General features: G+C 38.9%; 1 protein-coding gene across 1 annotated transcript in view; it reads right to left on the bottom strand.

The window, feature by feature from the left end:
• Window positions 1-27,620, bottom strand: part of znf385b (zinc finger protein 385B) — a 264,267-nt gene that overhangs the window by 203,941 nt on the left and 32,706 nt on the right. The window contains exon 2 of the mRNA XM_022664369.2: window positions 5,206-5,577. Within this exon, the coding sequence (XP_022520090.2) occupies window positions 5,206-5,575 (370 nt within the window). The 5' untranslated portion in view covers window positions 5,576-5,577. The remainder of the gene's footprint in view (window positions 1-5,205; window positions 5,578-27,620) is intronic.

Raw genomic sequence — 27,620 nt, 5'->3', positions numbered from 1 at the left:
TCGAGCCAACAACCAGCCAATCACATCACGCTCCGAAGATCACGTGACAGGTAGCGCCTCACGGCTCAGAGCCGCTCAACGCGAGTCACAGCCCCTTCCGCTGCTCCTCTCGAGTAGGTGAGTGTAAAACAGCTGAAAACAGGGCATTTACCTCACCACTGTGGCCATGTAATATCACTTAAACGCTGCAGAAATCATCACTTTAACCACGGTCTGCTCTGTGGTTTGTAAACATATTAAATTAAGATAGATATCCAGATATACCTTGTTAAACTAACTAAATAAATAAATAAAGCTCCTCTGTTCATTTCAGAAAGAGCTTCAAACACGAACACTAGATCAATTATTTATAAATACAGCCAGACTGTGTGGAAGATAATTACTACTGTAGAATCTGAGATAGTAACTTAGTTAGCTAAATTATAGCTAACTATCTTGCTAGTTAGCTGTGGGACTGTGTGATTATAGATAAGATACTACCTAGTTAGCGGTTTGTTTAGCAATACCTTATTTACACTTTGCTGCAAAGTATGTTGCTTAGTGTACTGGCCACTGTCTAAATAAATATATTGAGCTATATTACACTTACTGTACCCCTCTCAGGCCGGTCCTCTCATTAAATAAAGGAGATTTATTAGAATTGCTTTTTGTCTCTTTACTAACTAATTTAACAGAGACAATTTAAGATATGACCATTATTTATTTTATGATATTAATTTTAATGTTTATATTTAATATATATTTTATACATTTGTTAACAATTCAACTCAGGCTTTTACTGAGGATATCAACAGTAAATAATAGTCCTAAAATGCTTGTGTAATTAAAATACAGCATGATTAGTCCTGTTTACTAGTGCATCTCAAAAGTGAAAAATATATATTTGTGTTTAATATCGTTCAGTAAACGGTCACCTTATGTTTAAAGCGACACATTTAACTTTTTTTTATTTTAAGTTTAAACTACATATTCTAGTAAACTGGGTTAAGGTCAGGACAGTAATTCTGGTTTAATGAACTTTTAGCCAGGTAAAAATGATTTGGAATATGTCACTGTACATGTAGTGTAATGTATAATTTCTGTTAAATTATGATATTCTCATTTTCTGAAATGCATTAGTAATTGGTTTGTGCCAAAACCAATGCAATAATAATTGCAAAAATGTTTTATATAAATATAAATGAAGTAAATACTGAATCCAAACAACACCAAGTTTAACACAGTCATATTTCTTGTCTTCATTTTCTTAAACAGGATATTTTCTCGCAGAAAAAGAAAGGATAATAAAAGGTAGGTAATGTTCTTAAAATGTTTAATTATATCCATGTATCAAATGCAGTAATTTATCAAGTTTATTTTGTATTCCACAGGTTTCCTTTCTCCAAACATTTAAAGAACAAATAAAGAAATCCAATCTCATGCAGTCTGTGCAGTGTTTATTTGATTTATTTACATGTACCATGTTCTGTTTTTCTTTAGTTGTTTACATGTGTTCTGTATTTTTTTGTGTGTTTTAGGCAGCCTCTCTATATTCTGGCACATCATTTCATGTTCATCTTGTTTGTATAAATAATAAAAGCTGTTGCAAATAATGTGGTTCCTATTCATAATCCAAATAATTCTGCATAAAATCTTCAAGTGGTGACTTCAGAATATGGACAGATCTTTGTATTCTTTGACTTCGTTTCAACCTTAAATAAAAACATCAGATTCACTTTTAGCGACAGCATTTACAAAATGTGATAATTATTATTAACATAAAACATTTAATCAATATTACTAATAATACTCTCTCATGGGTTGCAATATTTGATTCTCATTTATTAACATGACCTAAATATAAATAAAAATGTATAAAAGACATCACTAATCAATATTGCACTGATTACAAATTAGATAATGCCCACACATACATCTAGACCTAGTTACCAGCCTGAGAGGCTGAGAGGTATACAGTAAGTGTAATAAATCTCCTTTATTTAATGAGAGGACCAGCCTGAGAGGGGTACAGTAAGTGTAATATAGCTCAATATATTTATTTAGACAGTGGCCAGTACACTAAGCAACATACTTTGCAGCAAAGTGTAAATAAGGTATTGCTAAACAAACCGCTAACTAGGTAGTATCGTGTCTATAATCGCACAGTCCCACAGCTAACTAGCAAGATAGTTAGCTATAATTTAGCTAACTAAGTTACTATCTCAGATTCTACAGTAGTAATTATCTTCCACACAGTCTGGCTGTATTTATAAATAATTGATCTAGTGTTCGTGTTTGAAGCTCTTTCTGAAATGAACAGAGGAGCTTTATTTATTTAGTTAGTTAGTTTAACAAGGTATATCTGGATATCTATCTTAATTTAATATGTTTACAAACCACAGAGCAAACCGTGGTTAAAGTGAGGATTTCTACAGCGTTTAAGTGATATTACATGGCCACAGTGGTGAGGTAAATGCCCTGTTTTCAGCTGTTTTACACTCACCTTCTCGAGAGGAGCAGCGGAGGGGGCTGTGACTCGCTTGAGCGGCTCTGAGCCGTGAGGCGCTACCTGTCACGTGATCTTCGGAGCGTGATGTGATTGGCTGGTTGTTGGCTCAATTGAAGACTGAATCGATTGCTCGTCCTGTGTGTCCCGGATGTTGATAGTGAATTTTGAGCGTTGTATTTTAGCAGTGAATTTGACAGGTCGAATTTGAGCAACCTGAATTTATTTTAATTGAATTTTTAAAACTTGAATTTTTGCTTTTGAATTTTTTTACATTAAAATAAAATAAGTGAAAATGATATACTGAAAAATTAAAGTGTTTAATTCAGAGGCAAAAAAAAATCACATGCAATAATTCAATGTAAAATAATTCAGTGCTAAAAATTCAAGTGCTTTTAAAATTCAAAGTCTGGTGACACTGTTTTACTTCCATAGTTCTTCTCCTCCACCAGTCTTACACACTGCTTTTGGATAACTTTATGCTGCTTTACTCCTGGTGCAAAAATTCAAGCAGTTCAGTTTGGTGGTTTGATGTTTTGTGATCATCCATCTTCCTCTTGATTATATTTCAGAGGTTTTTAATTTGGTAAAATCAAAGAAACTCATCAATTTTAAGGGGTATCTGCTACTTTAAACAGTAACCATTACTGACACAGATGTGCAAACGCACACTGACAGCTTGTGTAGTCCCTGTAGAGAGGTACTGCCATAAGAATAGGACTCTTTATTTCAGACAAACCAACCTGAACCTGAACCTACTGAGTACTTTTATAATGAGTTGGGGATTTGGGGATGATGTGGGGTTTATGATAATACATCATACATCCTGACTTCACTAATAATAAATAATAAATCCTCATTGCAATGTTTTAAATCTAAAATCCAGTAGAAAGACTTATATTCTTATATATTAATCATAATCTCTGTATTGTAAAATGCTTTATTCTTGCCCATACACAGGCCTAATAAATACTGTATATTTATAATAATTAATAACTAATAACTGCTTTAATCAGATATTACCTTTACAGTGATTTGTTTAATCTGAACACAGTGTTTAAAGTAAAGCATTATTAAATATATAATGATATAATAATGATAAAAATATCATGTGTACAGATGTAGTAGTGTTAAGTAAGCAGGGCTGGGTCTCTGTGAGAACACAGTGTTTTTGTGTTGGTTACGTGTTCATGAGCAGATGCGTAATCCCTCTCAGCAAATTCTGCTAAACAGAGTGCTGGAAAGGGACAAAAAACACACTACACACACTACACACACACACACACACAATATACACACTACACACTCTCACAGAAAGAGCCGGAAGGAGCGATGAGGCGAGTTTGTGAGTCAAATGTGAACTCAGGCTACGTTAATGTCACGGATGCTAATGTGCTCGGAGGACAGGTCAGTTCACAGCTCTGAGATCACCAGCACAGGCCATTCCTCCAGGCCTGCAGGGGGCGACGGGGCCCAGCTACAACAGCACTGCCTGATTAATTAATTAGGCAAGAGGAAAAAGGAATTATAAACGGGGCAAAACTACCCTCACCGACCCGGACAACAGTGGCGAGACGCTGTACTGTCCTGTAAACTCTATACATCTGTACAACTTTACAGCAACCTGACTTTTAAAGTGAAACTCAGCCAGAAATGTACAGCTCTGCAAAAAATGAAGAGAGCACTTCAGTTTCTGAATCAGTTTCTCTGATTTTGCTATTTATAGGTTTATGTTTGAGTAAAATAAACATTGTTGTTTTATTGTATAAACTACAGACAACATTTCTCCCAAATTACAAATAAAAAGATTATTGATTTTTCCCTCAACTAAAAATCAACCTACCAATGACAAAGAAATGGTTCAAAACTAGTTTACCTGTAAAAAAAAATGATACATATATAATGTGTTTGGTGTTCAGACGCTTTGGGTTGAGTCGACTCATTAAGTGAATCAATGATTCAAAACACTGGATTATACTTCAGAACGCAGGTTTGTGGCTGAAAATTGAAAAATAATGCACTGAACGAGTCACAGAAGAAACTTTGAAGGAGAGATTATTATTGTTTTCCACAATTAATCACAGATCCTCACCGGAGAGCTATGATGCTGCAGTTTTTAGAAATGGTTGGACTTATTTATAGCTAAATAAAAGCTTTATCCCAACAGGTGTTAGAGTCGAAAGTACTGGAACTTTTTTCAGTATGAGCTCAGTCCTTGGTGCAATGTTTAGAAAATATGCGCGGGTTAGTCTGTGGGAGGCACCGTTACCAAGGTAAGACAGATATACACGTTAGAAACAAGTAGCGTTTTCGGATATTTTAGATTAAAAAGATACAATGTCTGTATGTTAAGATGTAAAAATCGCTACTTTTTTCAAAATCACATTAAAGCTGTAATTCGAATTAACCTTATTATTTTGTGAAAATCGCCCAACACTAGTCAATACCAAGATCAAGATCGAATGAATGCGAATGCTCCATCACATAGTTCGATCTGGTGTGCTTCAACAATTTTTTTTTGCAACTTTAATCAATCTCTTGGGTCATATTGAGGTTATTATACCAGTTTACAATGTGAAAGGTTACACACAATCAAGACAACACTTGCTAGCTCTCAGCACACTAATTAGAACACTGCTCGGCGACAGTGGGAAACAAGAGCAAAGCAAAGCCTTCAGAGAAGCAGCGTGAACTTCCGAGAACAATGCAAAGGCCCTTACCTGTGCTGGTGGTGCTGCTGTCGCTGAGGGTGGTGTTGAGGGTGGAGCTGAGGGTGGAGCTGAGGGTGGGCAGTGGTGGAGGTCCGCTGGGCTGAGGAACCTCTCCGTTGTTGAGCTGCTTGACTCTGCGGAGGTGAGATTTCCCATTGTAGTGGGTCTGGGCCTGGGCGGCCGAGTTCAGCTGGATGTTGCAGACCTCGCACAGAGAGAACAGCAGCTTCTTCCTCTCCTGAGAGTGGGCGTCGCCCATGCCACCAATGCCACCAATCCCACCAATGCTGCCAATGCCATCCTGCTCCGGGCACCCGAGGAGAGGAAAATACGGCGGACTGTTCTCCATTAGATCAGAGGGGCTCAGGGGGGTCTTCATACCTACAGCAGGGCGAGAAGAACAACGAGACACTGTTATATGGTTGAGATGTTACACACTAAAAAACAGAGGTATGATAAGAGTACTTTTTTGTACTCAAAGGTACTCTTTTCATAATTGTACCTGGAAAGGTGTAATATTGGTCTTTACAGGGTCAGATTTGTTCCCTCTGAAGTACAAAGTATTTCCTAACAGCAGAAAATACAGATTTAGAATATTAGAATATTTTCTGGCACAAAAAACTTGAAAGGTACTCTGTCTGTTGTTCCTCAATATAAGGTACAGCTCCAGTGACAAGCTTTGTACTCTTATAAGTACAAATCTGTACTTTTTTTTCTTCAACGTCTAATTCTAATATTAATTTAACATGAAATACTGGAGACAGAGGATAGTGTGTAAAATTACTAATTTCATTAGTCTGATAGAATCATAGTTTCAATGCAAAACTTAAAAAAAAAAATTAAGAAAGCATGTTTTTGCTAATCAACCATAATGGAAGCGTAAAAATATCAATAAGTAGACGGAAATATTCCAAGAGGTCAATGCCAGGATTCATGTGGATTTCTCAGAAAGAGTAAAAGAGTTCAGGGTTCAGGGAGCATGAGATCATCATCATTATCTTCACACATGGATCACAATGAATTGAGATCTTGGCATTTTTTTCCTCCACCAGTCTTACACACTGCTTTTGGATAACTTTATGCAAATAAAAGAAACTCATAATTTTTAAGTGCTACCTTATTTAAAAATAAACACCAAGCTAAAGTTCACAGCCACATCCAAAAACACAGAGACAGGAAAAATCAGTGTGTCTGTGTGTGTGTGTGTGTGGCCACAGAGCCAACCCTGACCTCCAGTGTCCATCTGTCACCCTCATGAAGAAACCCACTCTTACACACACACACACACACACACACACACACACACATGCACAAAGAAAGAAAGAGAGAGAGAGGGAGAGAGAGAGTGAATGGTCAGGGCACAGACTCAGCTCTTCCAGTTGAGCACAGTGTTAATCCAGGTCATGTAAGGTGACGTGCGTTCACTCATTAAACTCAGAAATTACTCAAATGTTTCACAGTTGACAGGTATACAGTGAATAGTGAATATTTGAGTAATGTTCTAATCCAGGTTATGAGAAGAAACAACTACTCAACTAAGTAAAGAATAAAATAAATACTTTAACCCTACAACACTAACATTAAAATCAGTAACACCATCACTAACGTTGGGTTTACACTGTACAACAAGTTTTGGAACCCTTCTTTAATTTTACAACATACAACATCACATAAAATAAAAAAGGTACAATGGACGACCTTATAAAAAAGCAGAAAATAAAAATAATGCTGCTGGGAACTTGGTCTTTGGTCCTGAGCGCCTGATTTATATATACAAACACATCAGCATCAACATCAGGTAAATTACACCCATTAAATATCTTACTCTCTATTACTAACGTAATAGTTATAACATAGATGGGAGGAGAGGATCAACCATCACATTAATGACATAAATGATCATCAGCCTAAAACTACCCAAAGTCCCGTACAACTCAAACATCAGCAACAAAATGAAAATCACATAAAATAAAAATAGTGTGGGTGAAAAAATCCCCTAGTGTCAGCATTTTATAGGGTTAAGGAACAAATATAAAGGTCAGCTAATCTGAAAAGAAGAATTTCTTTAAAAAAAAAAAACCTAATAAAATAATGATGAAACTGGCACTCATCAGGACCTCCCAGGAAATGAAGAGTAAGAGTTTTTCTATTGTACAGGATTTGTTTATAAGTTTATAAGTACTTGTTACTGAGCTGCTACCTCTACAATTACTAACTTCTTATTTAAAATTGATGTGTAAATATAATCTGTTAGATTATAATATTATCATATTGTTACCCAATTGTTACAGAGCTATTTCTTCCACAGTTACATATTTATTAATCAGTAACAAGTAGGATATTTGTATTTAATTTATGGATAAATATAACTTGTTACCATTATATTACCATATTATTACCGTATTATTACCACATTATTGGCCATTTATTAGCAATATGTATATATGTATATATATATATATATATATATATATATATATATATATATATATATATGTAAAGTGCTCCCATAATAATACAAATACAGTTTCTGAGATAAGAACTAGCAAAAGTAGCCAGTATGAACTCCTGCCACCTCCAGTTGGGGATCTGAGTGCGGTTGTATTGTGTTCTCTGGGCCTCAGAGAGAGCTCTTGGATAACTCAGCAGGTCCGGTGCAGTGATTCCCCCGTTCCCCGAGCTCCAGCAGACTACAATAGAATGCCAGCCGGAACACATCACTAAGATTTTCCACAGCTAGAGTCTGCAGGGATTTACTGCAGCCTTTACCATCCCAACATCTGCAGGAAGCAGCAAAACGTTAGCGGAACGCTAGCAGAAGGTCGCGTTAAAGCCAATGCTTTGTGGGGAGGGTGTGGGGTGATATTCGAGGTGTGGAAATGTAGAGGTTAAGTCAGCTGTGCTGTGGAGAAAAGGGTGTGGAGGTGATCTCTATTAGGTACAGTTGAGGTTTACTGTTTACACTATAAACAGTTCAGTTTATAGTGTAAAAAAGATACATAAATGTATGGAGATGAGGTAGAAGGATGTACAGTTGAGTTAATGAAGTGAATAAGGTGTTTAATTGGGATAATAAGGTATACAGTTGAGACAGTAGGGTGTAAATGTGAGATAATATGGATAATAGGATGTTCAGTTAGGGAATTAAGGTATACAGTGCAAATAATAGGGTATAAAACTGAGGTAATAGGATATACAGTTGAGTTGATAATGTGAATATGTTGTAAAATTGGGACATGACAGTATACAGTTCAGCTAAAAGGGTGTATATTCAAGTTAACAGAGTGAATCATCAAATTAATAGCGTGAATAGGGTGTACAGCAGTTTGGGATATTAGGTTTACATTTGAGTTAATAGCATGAATAGGGTGTACAGTTGAGTTAATAGCATGAATAGGGTGTACAGTTGAGTTAATAGCATGAATAGGGTGTATGGTCGGGGTTATTAAGTCTACAGTTAAGTTAATACCATGAATAGTGTTGAGACAGTAGGGTGTAAATATGAGATAATATGGATAATAGGATGTACAGTTGTGTTTATAGGGTGTAAAGTTGAGAAAATAAGTACAGTTGAGTTATTACCATGAACAGGGTGTATAGCTAGGGAACTGAGGTATACAGTTCAAGTAAAAAAGGGTATATAGGGTAAACAGTTAAGGAGTACATATAAGTTAATAGAGTGAATAGGGTATAAAACTGAGTTAACAGCATGAATAGGGTGTATAGTTGAGGTTATTAGGTGTACAATCAAGTTAATACCATGGATAGGTTGCACAATTGGGCTTATTTGGTGTAAAGTTGGGGTAATAACATGAATAGAGTGTACAGTAGGGGTTAGGAGGTGCACAGTTGAGTTATTAGCATGAATGGAGTTTACAGCAGTTGTGGTTATTGGGTGTACAGTTGAGTTTATAGTGTAAATAAATTTGGCATATAAAGGTACATAGTTAAGGTAAAAAGTTGCAGAGTGTAGAATTGAGTTGATAGTGTACAACTGGGGTGAGTTACAGAGTGAGTTATAGAGAGAGTGAGTTATAGAGAGAGTGAGTTATAAAGAGAGTTAGTTATAAAGAGAGTGAGTTATAAAGAGAGTGAGTTATAAAGAGAGTGAGTTATAGAGAGAGTGAGTTATAGAGAGAGTGAGTTATAGAGAGTGAGTTATAGAGAGTGAGATATAGAAAGAGTGAGTTATAAAGAGAGTGAGTTATAGAGAGAGTGAGGTATAGAGAGAGTGAGTTACAGAGAGAGTGAGGTATATAGAGAGAGTGAGTTATAGAGAGTGAGTTATAGAGAGTGAGTTATAGAGAGTGAGTTATAGAGAGTGAGATATAGAGAGTGAGTTATAGAGAGTGAGTTATAGAGAGTGAGTTATAGAGAGTGAGATATAGAGAGTGAGTTATAGAGAGTGAGTTATAGAGAGTGAGATATAGAGAGTGAGTTATAGAGAGTGAGATATAGAGAGTGAGTTATAGAGAGTGAGTTATAGAGAGTGAGTTATAGAGAGTGAGATATAGAGAGTGAGTTATAGAGAGTGAGTTATAGAGAGTGAGTTATAGAGAGTGATATATAGAAAGAGTGAGTTATAAAGAGAGTGAGTTATAAAGAGAGTGAGTTATAGAGAGTGAGTTATAGAGAGTGAGATATAGAGAGTGAGTTATAGAGAGTGAGTTATAGAGAGTGAGTTACAGAGAGAGTGAGTTATAAAGAGAGTGAGTTATAGAGAGTGAGTTATAGAGAGTGAGTTATAGAGAGTGAGATATAGAGAGTGAGTTATAGAGAGTGAGTTATAGAGAGTGATATATAGAAAGAGTGAGTTATAAAGAGAGTGAGTTATAAAGAGAGTGAGTTATAGAGAGTGAGTTATAGAGAGAGTGAGTTATAGAGAGAGTGAGTTACAGAGAGAGTGAGGTATATAGAGAGTGAATTATAGAGAGAGTGAGGTATAGAGAGTGAGTTATAGAGAGTGAGTTATAGAGAGTGAGTTATAGAGAGAGTGAGGTATATAGAGAGTGAGTTATAGAGAGAGTGAGTTACAGAGAGAGTGAGTTATAGAGAGAGTGAGTTATAGAGAGAGTGAGGTATATAGAGAGTGAGCTATAGAGAGAGTGAGTTACAGAGAGAGTGAGGCGGTGTATGGATGTCCAGGCTGAGCTGGGCTCTGGACATGTGCTCTGCTGTGGTCAGTTTAATCCGGCTGATACAGACGCAGTAATCTGTGGGCAGCTGCAGACTCTAATCCCTCTGCAGATAAACTTCCTCTAACTTTCCCGTCCTCTTCCTGCTCTCACTGCACTTTCAGCTGCACGGTATATATTTATCACCAGTCAAACTTGTTCACCCGCCCTGCTCACGTTTATCTGGCGTAGGAGTTTATTTATATGTATTTATCCTATTTTTAATTCATTAAATGCTACATATACACTCATCAAAAAATAGCATCATACACATAGGTCTGGATAAGCAGCTGGAGAATAATAAAGTGCACTGTTGAGGAAATAGAGTCTACAGTCGATCAAATATATTTCACAGTAATAGGGTCTATAGTTGAGTTAATAGGGTCTATAGTTGAGGTAATAGGGTCTATAGTTGAGTTAATAGGGTCTATAGTTGAGTTAATAGGGTCTATAGTTGAGGTAATAGGGTCTATATTTGAGTTAATAGGGTCTATAGTTGAGGTAACATGGTCTATAGTTAAGGTAAAATGGTCTACAGATGAGAATCAAGTCTAGAAAATACAGGAAATAGAGTCTATAGTTGAGGTAATATGGTCTATAGTTGAGGTAATAGAGTCTATAGTTGAGTTAATAGGGTCTATAGTTGAGGTAATAGGGTCTATAGTTGAGTTAATAGGGTCTATAGTTGAGGTAATAGGGTCTATAGTTGAGGTAATATAGTCTATAGTTGAGGAAATATAGTCTACAGTTGAGGTATTATAGTCTATAGTCGAGGAAATATAGTCTACAGTTGAGGTAATATAGTCTACAGTTAAGGTAAAATGGTCTACAGATGAGAAAGTAGAGACTACAGTTGAGGAAATAGGGTCTATATTTGAGGTAATAGAGTCTATATTTGAGGAAATAGGGTCTATAGTTGAGGTAAAATGGTTTACATTTGAGGAAATAGTGTCTACAGTTGAGGTAATAGAGTCTACAGTTGAAGTAATAGAGTCTACAGTTGAGGTAATAGAGTCTACAGTTGAGGTAATAGAGTCTACACTTAAGGAAATATTGTCTACAGTTGAAAATCAAATTGAGGTTGAGGTAATATGGTCAACGGTTGAGGAAATATAGTCTACAGTTAAGAAAACAGTCTATAGTTGAGGTAAAAAGGTTTTCGGTTGAGGTAAAATTGTGTACAGTTGGGGTAATAGAGTCTATAGTTGAGGCAAAATGGTCTACAGTTGAGGTAATATATTCTTCATTTGAGGTAATTGTGTCTACAGTTGAGAATCAAGTCTATAACAGAGTTTACAGTTGAGGTAATAGGGTCTACAGTTGAAAGACTGGGTCTACAGTTGAGGTAATAGAGTCTGCAGCTGAGGTAATAGAGTCTGCAGCTGAGAGATTGGGTCTACAGTTGACATAAAATAGTCTACAATTGAGATAATAGGGTCTACAGAATCAGAATCAAGTCTATTATAGAGTCTACAGTTGAGTTAAAATGGTATAAAGTTGGTCTACAGTTAAGAAACAAGTCTATAGTTGAGGTAATAGAGTCTACAGTTGAGAAAACAAGGTCTACATTTGAGGAAATAGGGTCTATAGTTGAGAATGAAGTCTATAAAATAGTCTATGGTTGAGGTTATATATTTAATTATCTACAGTTGAGTAAATTAGGTCTACAGTTGAGTTTATATGACGCAAAGAATTTGGGACATAAACAGATACTGAGAAAGTTCAGTTATATTTAGTTTATGTATATTTGGCTCTCTTCAGGTGGAAGAGTTTTAATAATAAGCTGTTGTTGATATTTTATGTTAAAGCAGTTTAAGTACACAATGACCCGTCATTTCCCATAAACTTCTATTTAAACTCAGCAGAACATTTTCACAACTCTGTATCTTTTCATTTCCCTGAAGCTCCTCCCCCAAGTCCTGTCTCCTGAAACTCAGCGAAACACACTGTAAGCAAAAGTCATAAAGAGTCCATTTCTCTTTCTTAATCACTTTCTTCCTCTGTGTCTAACTCCAACTCCTCTGTCCTACTTTACAGAGGAGAAACTAGGACAGAGCGAAAGCTGCAGTCGCTCAGTTTAGTCTCGTCCCGCTACTTTAATACAGAAGCTCCAGCAGCGCTTCAGAGAGGTTAATAAAACTCACTAAGTCTACAGTTCAGATAATCAAGCTTATGGTTAAGATAATAGAGTCTACAATTGAGATAATAAGAAATGAGTAAAGTGGAGAAATGAGTGTGTAGAGTTAATAACATGAAAAGATATGGTGTGCCATGGCCAAATACTATATACAGTTGTAGAGTGGAGTAATGCAGTGTACAGTGGAGTAATGCAGTGTGTACAGTGGAGTAAAGGAGTGTACAGTCAGGTAATGCAATGTAGCGGACAGTGGGGTATTACAGTGTACAGTGGGGTAACGCAGTGTACAGTGAAATAAAGGAGTGTACAGTGGGGTAACGCAGTGTACAGTCAGGTAATGTAATGTAGTGTACAGTGGGGTAACGCAGTGTACAGTGGAGTAACAGTGTACAGTGGGGTAATGCAGTGTACAGTGGAGTAACAAAGTGTACAATGGGGTAACAGATTGTGAACAGTGGGGTAACAGAGTGTACAGTGGGGTAACGGAGTGTGAACAGTGGTGTAATACAGTGTACAGTGGGGTAACGCAGTGTACAGTGGAGTAACAGGATTTACAGTGGGGTAGTACAATGTGTACAGTGGAATAAAGGAGTGTACAGTCGGGTAATGCACTGTACAGTGGTGTAATACAGTGTACAGTGGAGTAACAAAGTGTACAGTGGGGTAATGCAGTGTGTACAGTGGAGTATAGGCGTGTATAGTCACCAATAAAAATTGCTGCTTTAATCTTCATGTTGTAAATGGGACATGATGAAAACATGAAAACTTCACCCAGATAGGGACTTGAACCTAAAACTCGAGAACTCTAGAACCTAGAGCTGAGATACAAAGGTCCAAAGCAAAAAGTCACCATGGTGCATAATAATAAACAGTACACAGCCCAACCCAGATTAAACTAACTTCTGCACTGTTTACAGAATGCTTTATACATAATATTTAGGAGTGTAAAAGTGTAAATGGCCGTTTTGCTGCAGGTCTGAGTCTAACAGCAGTAACTCCAGAGCTCAGGGATCAGAACTGAACTCTAAACGGATCAATAAACAGCAAAATCCTGCAGCAGCAGAGCATTTTATTCCTCTTTATACCATCTTTCCCCAGCGCCGTCCCTGAAATCAGCGCAGAACAGGAAGCACTGAGGCAGCAGAGCTCGGATCAGAACCTGACGCTCGAGTCAGAGCAGAACTCCGACCCAACAGACCAACAAACACCACAGCAACTCACCTCATACCTTATACACCCTCAACTGCTGCGTTCAGAACTTACTGAATATTACCCACCTAAAATCACCACAGCAACCACCTAGCAACACTACAGAAACAATCTAGCAACACTACATAATCATCCTAGCAACATTACAAAATAATTCTAGCAAAACTATAGAAATAACCCAGCAACCCCACACTATCCATTCAACAGTGACTCTGCAACACGTACAGTAACATCATAGCAACCACCTAGAAACACTACAGAAACCACATAGCAACACTATATAATCATTCTAGCAACACTATATAATCATCCTAGCAAGACTATAGAAACCACATAGCAACCCCACACCACCCATTTAACAACCATTCAGCAACACCACAACAACCACCTAGAATATCACAGCAACCACTTAGCTAAACAACAAAAATCATGAAGCAACCTCACACCACCCATTTAGCAGCCACTGGGCAACACATCAGCAACCATCTGGAATATCATAGCAACCACATAACAACACTACAGAAAACGACTCAGAAACCACACATCACCCATTTAGCAGCCACTCAGCAACACCACAACAACCACCTAGAATATCATAGCAATCACCTAGCAACCCCACACCACCCATTTAGCAGCCATTCAGCAACACTACAACAACCACCTAGAATATCATAGCAACCACCTAGCAACACTATAGATAGCCCTTAGGAGCAATTTGATGGAAAGGCAAGTAACACCATAAGTGGAACAATCAGGTTACAAAATGAATCGACCATGTAACCCTACACGCAGCAGAGGGAGCAGATAGCTTCCACACCTGCAGCAAAACCGACCACACCAGAATCCACTGGATCTGAGTATATATGTATGTATTGTGGATATTTGGGTATACTTAAGTCTACTCAACAATTACCCTTTACACACTCAAAACACAATGTTGTTTTCTCTTAAAAACTTTGAGCAGAAAGTTGTGATGATTGGTCGAGCGAGCATTACACTCTCTCTCTCTCTCTCTCGTTTATGATGATCGTAATACTGCAGAGCTTTAGGGAAATGCTGCTCACGACTCTCTAAATCCCAGATTAAACTGAAATAAACAGAGAAAGATCTGAAGCAAATCATGTAGAAACACAGAGAGATAGTCTGACCAGCGGAATATACTTCATTAACCCCGCCCCCCCGGGGGCACGGAGTGCTGCAGTTTACACAGGCAGTAATGAACCGGTCATTACCCACAGCGGGCGGCGCCGGCGGCACCGGGCACGGATCACACCGCCGCTTTTAATTCAAGGTTAATGGAAAATGTAACGTATCAGCAGATAAAAGCAGGAGAACCACTGAACCCAACTCTATCACTCCATTCCAAACTAACTCAATTCCATTCGATAAAACACAGCAACGATTTCCCTGTGCCATCAAACAGAACCAATCAGACTCGCTGGTGGGGTGGGGTGTGTAATTTATGTTTACCCCACTGCAGTAAAATACAAATCTGAAGTGGGAGGAGCAACAATTGAACAACACCATAGCAACAACCTAGCAACATCACATCAACCACCTAACAGCACAATAAATGTCATGTGGCAACTATTGAGCAACACCTTAGCAACCACCTAGCAACACCATGCTGCACGATTTATAACAGCCACTCAGCAACACTAAAGAAACCACCTAGGAATAGATGTCATGTGACACTATAGAGCAACACTTTACCCACAGCCTTGCAACATTGTTCCAACCAAGTAGCAACACTATTGCAATGACCAAGCAGCATCTTAACAACCACCTTTAAAACTATAGCAACCACCTAGAACCACTATGTCCATCAATCCATTAAGCAACACCATGTAGCATAGCAATAAAATGTAACATCATAGCAAGCACTAAGCAACACCGCAGCAACCACCTGATGAAATACCACAGCAAACAAGTAGCAAAACTATAGAACCCACTCTGTATTGTGATATCATCATTATCATAGTTAATGTATCGTGATATCATTATCGTAGCTAATGTATCGTGATATCATCATTATCGTAGCTAATGTATCGTGATATCATTATCGTAGCTAATGTATCGTGATATCATTATCGTAGCTAATGTATCGTGATATCATCATTATCGTAGCTAATGTATCGTGATATCATTATCGTAGCTAATGTATCGTGATATCATCATTATCATAGCTAATGTATCGTGATATCATTATCGTAGCTAATGTATCGTGATATCATTATCGTAGCTAATGTATCGTGATATCATTATCGTAGCTAATGTATCGTGATATCATTATCACAGCTAATGTATCGTGATATCATTATCGTAGCTAATGTATCGTGATATCATTATCACAGCTAATGTATCGTGATATTATCACAGCTAATGTATCGTGATATCATCATTATCGTAGCTAATGTATCGTGATATCATTATCGTAGCTAATGTATCGTGATATCATTATCGTAGCTAGTGTATCGTGATATCATTATCATAGCTAATGTATCGTGATATCATTATCATAGCTAGTGTAACGTGATATCATCATTATCATAGCTAATGTATCGTGATATCATTATCATAGCTAGTGTATCGTGATATCATTATCATAGCTAATGTATCGTGATATCATTATCGTAGCTAATGTATCGTGATATCATCATTATCATAGCTAATGTATCGTGATATCATTATCGTAGCTAATGTATCGTGATATCATCATTATCATAGCTAATGTATCGTGATATCATCATTATCATAGCTAATGTATCGTGATATCATCATTATCATAGCTAATGTATCGTGATATCATTATCGTAGCTAATGTATCGTGAAATAATCATTATCGTAGCTAATGTATCGTGATATCATTATCGTAGCTAATGTATCGTGATATCATCATTATCATAGCTAATGTATCGTGATATCATTATCGTAGCTAATGTATCGTGATATCATTATCGTAGCTAATGTATCGTGATATCATCATTATCATAGCTAATGTATCGTGATATCATTATCGTAGCTAATGTATCGTGATATCATCATTATCGTAGCTAATGTATCGTGATATCATCATTATCATAGCTTATGTTTCGCGATATCATCATTATCGTGGGCCATGTTTCATTACGATATTAATACTGTTGGCATTGTATCATGATGTCATCGTTATTTTGAGCAACATATCATGATATCATCATTATTTGGGCGATGTTTTGTGATATCATTATTATCGTGGATAATGTATCTTGATGACATCATTATTGTGAGTAAATTATTGTGACTATAACATTATCGTGAGATGTTCTGTGATTTTCAGCTCTACTTTAAACTTCAAGGTCTGAAAGTTTCACGCTGCATTACCCTTCTCTCTCTCTGACGGGAGGAGAAGATCTCCCTGAAGCTCCTCTAAAACTCCACCACACATCTCCCAGCATGCTCCCTGTCTCACAGCAGCTTTATATAACCGCGGGCGCTGAGTGCCCGTCGCCCGTCACGCCGCAGGGCAGCGCTCTGATTTCCTGCTGTTACAGGATACGAGGGATTCCTGCTCCTACATCAGTCTGAACACCAGGACCAAATCCAGCTGATCAATCAGGGGATTTACACAGATTACAGCAGCAACTACATCTAACTACCCACCGAGAGAGAGACAGACAGAGAGAGAGACAGAGAGACAGAGAGACAGAGAGAGAGAGATACAGAGACAGAGAGAGACACTAATGCACTCTACACTACAGCCCTAAGGATGCACTGAATATTTGGCAACTGAAATTAAGGGAACTCAGCAACACCATGGAAACCACCTAGCAACATCATCAAACACCTAGCAACACAATAGAATTCATATTGCAAGGTGGTTGCTAAAGTGGTGCACAATGGTTGCTACATCCCTTCAACACTAAAGCAGCAACATCATAGAAACCACCTTGGGAAACACCACAGCAACCATCATACAAGGTCCACTTAGCAACAGCATAGTAATAAACTGGAACATCATAGCAAGCACTAAGCAATGCCACAGCAACCACCTGATAAAATAAAATCTCCCTTCTCTCACTTTTTTCTCATCTCTCACTCTTTCTCTTCATCTCTCTTGCTCTTACTCTCTCTCACTTCTTCTCTTCATCTCTCATCCTTTATTCTCTCTCTTTCTCACTTACTCTTTTTCTTTTCTCTCCTTCACTTGTTCTCTCTATCGCTCACGCTTTCTCTTTATCTCTCCCCTTTTTCTGACGCTCTCTCTTTATCTCTCTCTCTCTCTCTCTCTCTCTCTCTCTCTCACACACACACACACACACACATACACAATATTCCACAAACACACCACACACACACACACACACACACACACACACACACACACACTGACAAACATACATTTTTAAGTAGTACTGCCCCAGGAGCACCAACAGAAATAACACCAATTACAAAAAAATCAACACACACACATACACACACACACACACACACACACACACACACACACACACACATACACACACTATACACACTATACACACTATACACACACACACACACAACACATATACTCACACAATAGCTCAAACAAACACGCTAAATCTCACAGGGAAAGAAAGAGGGAGATGTTACATCAGTACTATATAAGACACACACACATACACACACACACACACACACACACACACTCACACACACACACATACACAATATTCCACAAACACACCACACACACACACACACACACACACATACACAATATTCCACAAACACACCACACACACACATACACACACACACCACACACACACACACACACACATACACAATATTCCACAAACACACCACACACACACACACACACAAACACACCACACACACACACACACACACACACACAAACACACCACACACACACACACACACACACACACACACACATACACAATATTCCACAAACACACCACACACACACACACACACACACACACATACACAATATTCCACAAACACACCACACACACACATACACACACACACCACACACACACACACACACACATACACAATATTCCACAAACACACCACACACACACACACACACAAACACACCACACACACACACACACACACACACACAAACACACCACACACACACACACACACACACACACACACACATACACAATATTCCACAAACACACCACACACACACACACACACACACACACACACACACATACACAATATTACACACACACACACACACACACACAAACACAACACACACACACACACACACACACACACACACAAACACAACACACACAGTGCATGACTATCCCACAGCTAAGAACACACTCTGCTCCAGATGGTGACCCAACTAAAGTCTAATGCTTTTCTCTGAAGCTCTGAGCGAAACCAGGAAACATCAAATACCACCCAGTACGCTTTCCACTTCCACATATACCCGTCTGTGTGTGTGTGTGTGTGTGTGTGTGTGTGTGTGTGTGGGCACACATGTGACATCTGGACGGTAGGTGGGAAAGTGGTGCAGTAATAATGAGCTGTTCCTCTACAGAGACTGGTAGTTAGTAGCTGAATAATGTGATTATTACAACGGCGTAACTACAAACGTTCCATTGAAAAGAATGGAAGCTAGTTGATGCTTAACTGAGATAAAAGCACAAAAGTTCTTAAATCTCCCTTATCTGCTGACTTGCCACGGACAGCACAGATCCCTCCCTCAGAAGAAGTCTGCTGGCTGATTCTGCTATGTACTGTCTGAGGTTCAGAGCTTCAATCAGCGGAACAAAATGGTGTTTCTGCAACTGATCTCCTTTCTTTTAGTAAACTTTACTTAATTTATTTTTACTGAATCAATCCTTTCTTTTAGTAAACTTTATTTCATTTCTGCATACAATATTACCTAATTACAATTACTTAATTTATACAATATTACTCAGATAATTTATGATACATAATATATTATAATTCCTGAAATCGAAATATTTTTCGATATTTTATAGTTAAAACACACATATTACACTGTCTCAACACATGGATGGCATGTAATACATGTTGTTGAGTGTAATATGTGTGTAGGTACAGATCCCTCCCTCAGAAAAAGTCTGCTGGCTAATCCTGCTGTGTATTTTCCAAGGTTCAAAGGAGGTTCAACCAGGAGAACGAAATGGTGCTTCTTCAACTGATCTAGTGGGCGGGGCTTCATTGGTGAGGGGTGGAGCCAGCTGGAGTGGTTCTATGCAGGTTTCCTTATTGTGATGTCATAAAAAAGAGTGGAGCATCCAAACGGCTCATAGGAGCAAATGATTCCTGACACTAAACTCTTTCAGCTGATTCACAGAAGGATCACATGGAGTGTTTATAGGGGTATTTAGACCTATAGTTTTGTAGTGTCGGATCAATTAATCAATTAAGCCTCAGATGGACCTGCTGACTCCGCCCCCTCCCTCAGACGCTGCTCTCAGACGGCAGCTGTCTCTGGTGCTGGTCACGAGTCCGAGCTGATTGGACATCTGTTACTGTGGGTTTGATCTCGTGATGCTCTCTGCTGTTGTCAAAATAATGTTCAGTCAGGCTTAAATTCCAGCAGAGAGGCAGAAGAGCGAAGATCAGAGACAAGATAACATCAGAGGACCAGAACCAACCACTCAGAACCGGTACTGTCCATCAGAAACGCTGAACAACGGAAAAACAATCCAGATTAAATCTACGTACTGTGAGAAACACCAGCTCCCTCACCTTTACAATCTCAAAACCAGTTCCTAAACTATCAACTCAGCACATATACAGTATACACTACTAAATACTGCATTTTACCTTTATCTTATTAATAAAGAACGTAACACTGCAGTTCTTCTCCTGTCAGATTAACTCTAATTCTAGTTCTAATTCTCTAATTCTAATTCTCTTCTCTGCTGAAACTGAGATTCAGTTCTTAATCATGTTAATCTAAAGAGCTAAAGGCTAAAGCTGCTGTTTCCATGTGGGTCAGCCAGACGTCTTCCTGTAGCAGTTTTTTTCTCCAGTTTCCAGTTTCTTTTGAATCTGTAGGAAGGTTTAAAAACACCAAGGCCCCTATTTTACACCATGTGAAAGTTGCATTGTGATGCACATTGCTATCTTACACCTCACCAACAATATTTTTACAGCTTTTTGCCTGCCTGGTTTAAACAGCAGCAGAGCTTCTGAATATATCTACACTGATGGGCGTGGTGTTCTGGAAATGAGGTGTGTTCAGGTACATTTCTGGAGTTTTATCTTGTTTATCTTGGTAACAGAAAACACAGGAGCTCCACTGACTGAATACAACCTAGACAGACGCCAACAGTCAGACGTTCATCGCTATCTCGGTAACACAGGCGCTGTGCCGAGCCGAGCGTACACCCCCACTTATTACATACACATGAACACACAGCAGCACAAACCCAACTTTTACATCAACAATAAACAGAATAGTAAATAAAATAACATTGCTGTTCCCGTAAATGAGCTGCTGGAGCTCCTTCACAGCGTCAACCAGCAGCTCAGTTTCCTCTGCTGAGAAGAGTTTGTTAAACACGTCCAGGTAGCTGCACCGTTACAATAGCAATCCACCAAATCTGTCTTCTCTTAAAGATAATGATAAGTAAGAGAGAGAGACACTCTGATTTGTTTATATTATTTCAGGTTACCTCCAAATGATTACACAGCCATGATTAATTCAATAGAGAATAAGTACATGATTTTCTGCTTCGTTTCAAGATGTGCAAGGTGTACTTTTCCTGTCGTTATGATAGCAAAGACACACTGACACGCCCCTAAATCAAGCTGCACGGTGCACGGCTGCTGCCTTGCCTATAAACAAAGCCTTTGGTGGATACTGCTCACAAAAAATCAATGTTCACAAATAAGTTTTTGTTTACAGCCAATATTTCAATTCTATATTAAATCCTCGTGTGGCCGTGGACTTGATCCAACTTATTAAAGAATATAATTTGATTTATTTCTGTGTTTTCTGAATTTGAGTGTTTCTGTGGTGAATCTTGAGACTTTCACATGATTATGGGTTTATTAACTGATTAATAAAATGTGATGTGAAGCATAAATCAAAAACATCTTATCCAGATTCTGTACAGTACACACACACACACACACACACACACATATACACTCACACACACACACACACACTCACGAGAGAGGCTGTGTGTGGGGTGGTACTTGCCTGCCTCGCCCACAAATGCTGCCAGATGTGCCCTTTAATAAGAGATCAGAGACAATCACAGCACAGCACAGCCAACAACACACACACACACACACACACAAACACACACACACACACACACACACACACACCACTACACACACCGAAACTCTTGAGCCCTCCAACCAGGCCATTCTCAGGACCCACAGAATAGAAAACCACCAGAGAGCAGCTATTATTATTATTATTATTATTGTTATTACAATATTTAAATTTTTTGGGTGGTGGGATGCTGAGCTCACAGGACGATGATCACAGGACTCCACCCACAGGATGCTGAGCTCACACAACGATGACCACCGTGCCTACAGAACGCCGCCCACAGGGCACAGGATACTGAGCTCACAGGACGATGACCATGGGACTCCGCCCACAGAACACTCCACCAACAAGACATGCTATTCATAGGACACACTGTCGACAGGACGATGACCACAGGTTGCTAGGCCCACAGGATGATGACAATGGGACACTGTGCCTACAGGACAACACACAAAATGACACTGAGGTGTTTAAAAACTCCAGCAGCACTGCTGTATCTGATCCACTCGTTACTACTAGTTCAATCATTTCTATAAATTCCATTAGAAGCACATCAAAAATATGTATTCCATCTAAATTTAATGAAATAGAGGTGTTTTATGCTACAGTTTCTCATTAAGATTAATACAATTGTTGCTAATATTGTGTAAAACTTATTCAACCGTTTCTATAGAAGAGCACATGTGTGGCTCCTCAGATCAGACTAATCCAGATTCAGATCCAGATCCAGATCCAGCAGAGCTTCTGTAGGGCTGTGTGAAGCAGTGCTGTAAGCCGGATGCCCTCAGGACCGGCTGTTTTTCCCGCTTTCATGACTAAGAATCCAAACACTGGAGAGTCTGAGACGTCCTGCACCCTTCACCAGTTCCAGCCCCCAGAACACTCCTCCTCCTCACCCTCCTCACCCTCACCATGCTGCTGCTGGAGTGATCTACACTCTCCACAAACACACCAGCACTGTCTGAGAGCTTAGTCACTGAGCAGCCTGGAACAAACACTGACACACTCACCACAGGAGTGTGTACAGGAGTGTGTACAGGAGTCTGTACAGGAGTGTATGCAGTAGCGTTTGGAAGAGTGTTTACAGGAGAGTGTACAGGAGTGTGTACAGGAGTGTTTAGAGGAGTGTGTACAGGAGTGTTTATAGGAGTGTTTAGATGAGTGTTTACAGGAGTGTGTACAGGAGTGTGTACAGGAGTGTTTACAGGAGTGTGTACAGGAGTGTTTAGAGCAGTGTTTACAGGAGAACAGGTGACTGGATACACTTTTTTAATTTTTACTTAAGCTCTATCCAGATGGGATTAGTTTCTCAGGGGGTTCTGGGAAATTTGGGGTTTTTTTATCCTCTGTGATTTTATTCCTGTCCAGAACGATCATGTAGGTGTTTTTCTCAGACGTCCTCTGAGAAAATTACAGGCTGAATTATCTACTGTTTTTCTCTGAACTCCGTGCTCCTCCGGTAATTTTAGTCCCGTCCGGACGCACATCTCTGAGTTTCGTCTCCTCACCTTTAATAAAATAGATATTTGTCCACTGCCGCGCACCGTAATTACACTTTGGGCACACCACGGTTTCCACAAAGATCCATGTAAAAAAAAACTAAAGCGAGTGGAAATGGAGGAGCTACTGAACACCATGATGAGGTCATGTGACTCACTGGTACTCCTGTTTTACAATTGCAGTCCGGATGCAGGAGTTTTATCACTAAAGAGTAGAAGTGTGAAATATTTTACACAGACGAACCCCTGAGAAACTAATCCCATCCGGATAGAGCTTTAGTTATTGCTTCTCATAATCTGGATTCGAACATTACTCAAATATTCACTATTCACTGTATACCTGTAACTCTACCTCTTCACTACTTTACTTTAACTGATGCTCTCAAACACTTTATTAAGAGACAAGAAATTCAAGTAATTAACTCTTGATGAGTTCAGCACAGCTGTTAACTGAAAGCCTGAATTCCAGGAGACTCTACCTCATAAAGCTGACTGAGAAAAAACAGCAGAGATGTGTAAAGATTATGTTTTTCTTAATAGTTTGGATGAATTTACTATTAATCTACAACTTAGAACAGAAAGAACTTCGAACCCGACCCGACCTGTGGGGAAAAAAAGTGCTCCGTGGATCCGGTATAACACTGTTTTAGTCCGGTGGAGGAGTGGACGGGGAGGAGAAATAATAGGATTTCAGCTCTTGCTTACGAATATTCATACATGCAAAACATATCGCCTCTGATTGGCTGACAGCACTGTGACACCAGGAGGCAGCGAGACGAACAACAGTTAGAAATGTTTTAAAATAAAGACATTTTTACACTAATAACACTAATAACAGTCTTTGTAATGTTATATGTTACTTTACAACATGTGTAATAATGTCCTGCTAAGTGCAGTTCAGCCACTGACCTAGTCTTAGAGTCTCTGTAAAACACCAAATCCACTGGAGATCCTATTCAAACCTATAGATACTTACACAAACAGGTGGGTAGTCCAATATTTTATTTCTAAAGGTGGCAACCCCCTAAACATATATCAATACAGGGCCCACGATTCAATATATCACAATATACTGTGATAGTGTAAGCAAGGCGATATGCTGCAAATAAAAAAACAACTTTAAAATCACATTTCAAAGAAATGAGCAAAACAAAAGTTTACTTTTTATCCAATCAGAACAACACTGCAGTCACGTGGGCGAGGTTTAAACACAACACTTAACAAGTTAACCACTTCTGACACCAATTTTTAAATTTTAAACTAACCATTAAAAATCATTATTCTCTTTTTGAAAATCCACATATTATTGTTTTTTTTGAGTTCAGTGATTTGAAGGCAGAAAAGTAGCTCCTCCCCCAAACAAGCCCAGAATAGGAAGACGGATGATCCTTGATAGATCAGAAATGATTCCAAACAGATAAATAGGGATCCTCTGTACTGTAAATTGGTGGGGATCCAAAATTGGTAAAATATCCTAGATAGATTTGAGGAAGATCTTTGATAGATCAGTGAGGGATCCTCAGTTGATCAATTGTTGGGGATTCTAAGTAGATTGGTGGAAAATCCATTATAAATCAGTGAGTGAACTTTGATAGATCAGCAGGGATCCTAAATGCATCAATGGGGATCCTCTGTAGATCAATTGATAGGGATTATAGACTGACAGAAGATCCTAAATAAATCGAAAAAAGATCCTTGATAGATCAGTAAGGGATCCTAAACAGATCAATGGGGATCCTTAGTAGATCAACTGATGGGGATCCTTGACAGATTGGTTTGAGATCCGTGTTGTGGTGCCAAAAGCCTCCAATCTGAGGAACGCAATCCCAGGTTAACAGTTTTCCTCGTTCTTTATAAACCCTCTCGTCGTCGTCGTTATTTAGTCTGAAATTCTCCCTGATCTTCTTTTGGACTCTGAAGAAGACAAGAGCAGACCTCCCCCCCCGAGGGTCCGGGGGTTTATTTTGCCTCCTGAGTGAATGCTGAATGGAGATGTTGCTCTCTAAAGGCCAGGCAGGGCAGACCTGTCAGGAGAGGACCTTTCACAGCGCTCTCGCGTCTCCTGTCCCCCCGGAGCCGGGACTCTTACAGCGCTGTGTTTATCAGTAGCAGGGTCACGTTCTGGAGCTGTCCGAGGAGCCCGGGAACTTCACAACTGAGAAATGTTCGTCCCTGACCCGCCATGACCCAGCCCACCACTCGACACGCGAGAGCAACTGCAGATATTCACTCTCGCGCTGTCTGTACCCACTGTACAAAAAACAGCATTAGACTTTTAGAAAAAAAGTCGTAATATTTAGAAAAATATATATATATATATCCTTAATTTCCTTCGGGATCAATAAAGTATCTATACAAAGTTTTCTGGTGCTGTTTATCTCTGTTTCTCTCTGCTTCTCTCAGTTTCTCTCTGTTTCCCTCTGTTGATCTCTGTTTATCTCTGTTTCTCTGTGCTTCTCTCAGTTTCTCTCTGTTTCCCTCTGTTGATCTCTGTTTCTTTCTGTTTATCTCTGCTTCTCTCTGTTTCTCTGTTTCCCTCTGTTTATCTCTGTTTCTCTCTGCTTCTCTCTGTTTCTCTCTGTTTCTGTTTCTCTGCTTCTCCCTGTTTCTCACTGTTTATCTCTGTTTCTCTCTGCTTCTCTCTGTTTCTCTGTTTCTCTCTGTTTCTCTCATCTTCTTTCTGTTTCTTTCTGTTTCTTTCTGTTTCTGTCTGCTTCTCTCTGTTTCTCTCTGTTTCTCTCTGCTCCTCTCTGTTTCTCTCTGCTTCTCTCTGCTTCTCTCTGTTTCTCTCTGCTTCTTTCTGTTTCTCTCTATTTCTCTCTGCTTCTCTCTGTTTATCTCTGTTTCTCTCTGCTTCTTTCTGTTTCTCTCTGCTTCTTTCTGTTTCTCTCTATTTCTCTCTGCTTCTCTCTGTTTATCTCTGTTTCTCTCTGCTTCTCTCTGTTTGTCTGTTTCTCTCTGTTTCTCTCTGCTTCTCTCTGCTTCTCTCTGTTTCTCTCTGCTTCTTTCTGTTTCTCTCATTTTCTTTCTGTTTCTTTCTGCTTCTTTCTGTTTCTCTCTGTTTCTCTCTGCTTCTCTCAGTTTATCTCTGTTTCTCTCTGTTTCTCTCTGTCTCTCTGTGTCTCTCTGTTTCTCTCTGTCTCTCTCTGCTTCTTTCTGTTTCTCTCTGCTTCTTTCTGTTTCTCTCTATTTCTCTCTGCTTCTCTCTGTTTATCTCTGTTTCTCTCTGCTTCTCTCTGTTTGTCTGTTTCTCTCTGTTTCTCTGCCTCTTCTCTGCTTCTCTCTGTTTCTCTCTGTTTCTCTGCCTCTTCTCTGCTTCTCTCTGTTTCTCTCTGTTTCTCTGCCTCTTCTCTGCTTCTCTCTGCTTCTCTCTGTTTCTCTGCTTCTCTTGTTTCTCTCTGTTTCTCTGCCTCTTCTCTGCTTCTCTCTGTTTCTCTGTGTTTGGTTATTAAGGTGTTATTAATAAATTAGCTGTCTCAGCGAGATGTAGAGGAGAAGAGTGGAGTTATGTTTATACTCTGATCTAAATCTGGCTGCCGGGAACAGCGTTTCTCCTCCGTCTCCTTTACCCTGAATATCCTTCTGTATCGACGTTTATGTTCTCCGGCCCGTGAGGATCCGGCAAGGTGACTTCTGGACCTGGAAATGGAAGTCGCATATCATTTCACCCAGATATATAATATTACTACATAAACGCAGCAAGGACACGCAGACCTACAGCCCAGAGAATCCAGAACAGAACTATAATCAGATCTAAAGCTTTTAGTTTAAATATCCCCACTAAAACAAGTGCTTTAAACTAATTAAATCAAGATTTTAACTTTTACGGTGCACAATAGATGCACAACTTGAACCTCCTGCCATGGCTTTCACAATCGCTTGAATTAAATCATGAAAATGAAGTGTGAAAATGGAAAATGGAGGCGTTTCTGTCAATGAGAGCTTAAAAAAACACACAGCATCCCATTCTAACTTTCTCAGAACTTCTCGTTTCCCACTGGAATAAAAAAAGACCTTCCTCAGCTCAGACTCAGACTCATGATGTAGTCTGGTGCAGCTAACCTCAAAACTTCCCTACAGTCTAGACGCTTTCTCTAGCTTTTAGTCGGAGG

This window comes from Astyanax mexicanus, chromosome 11, assembly GCF_023375975.1.
Source record: "Astyanax mexicanus isolate ESR-SI-001 chromosome 11, AstMex3_surface, whole genome shotgun sequence".
NCBI lineage: Eukaryota > Metazoa > Chordata > Actinopteri > Characiformes > Acestrorhamphidae > Astyanax > Astyanax mexicanus.
This window is presented reverse-complemented; position numbering and strand designations above follow the sequence as displayed.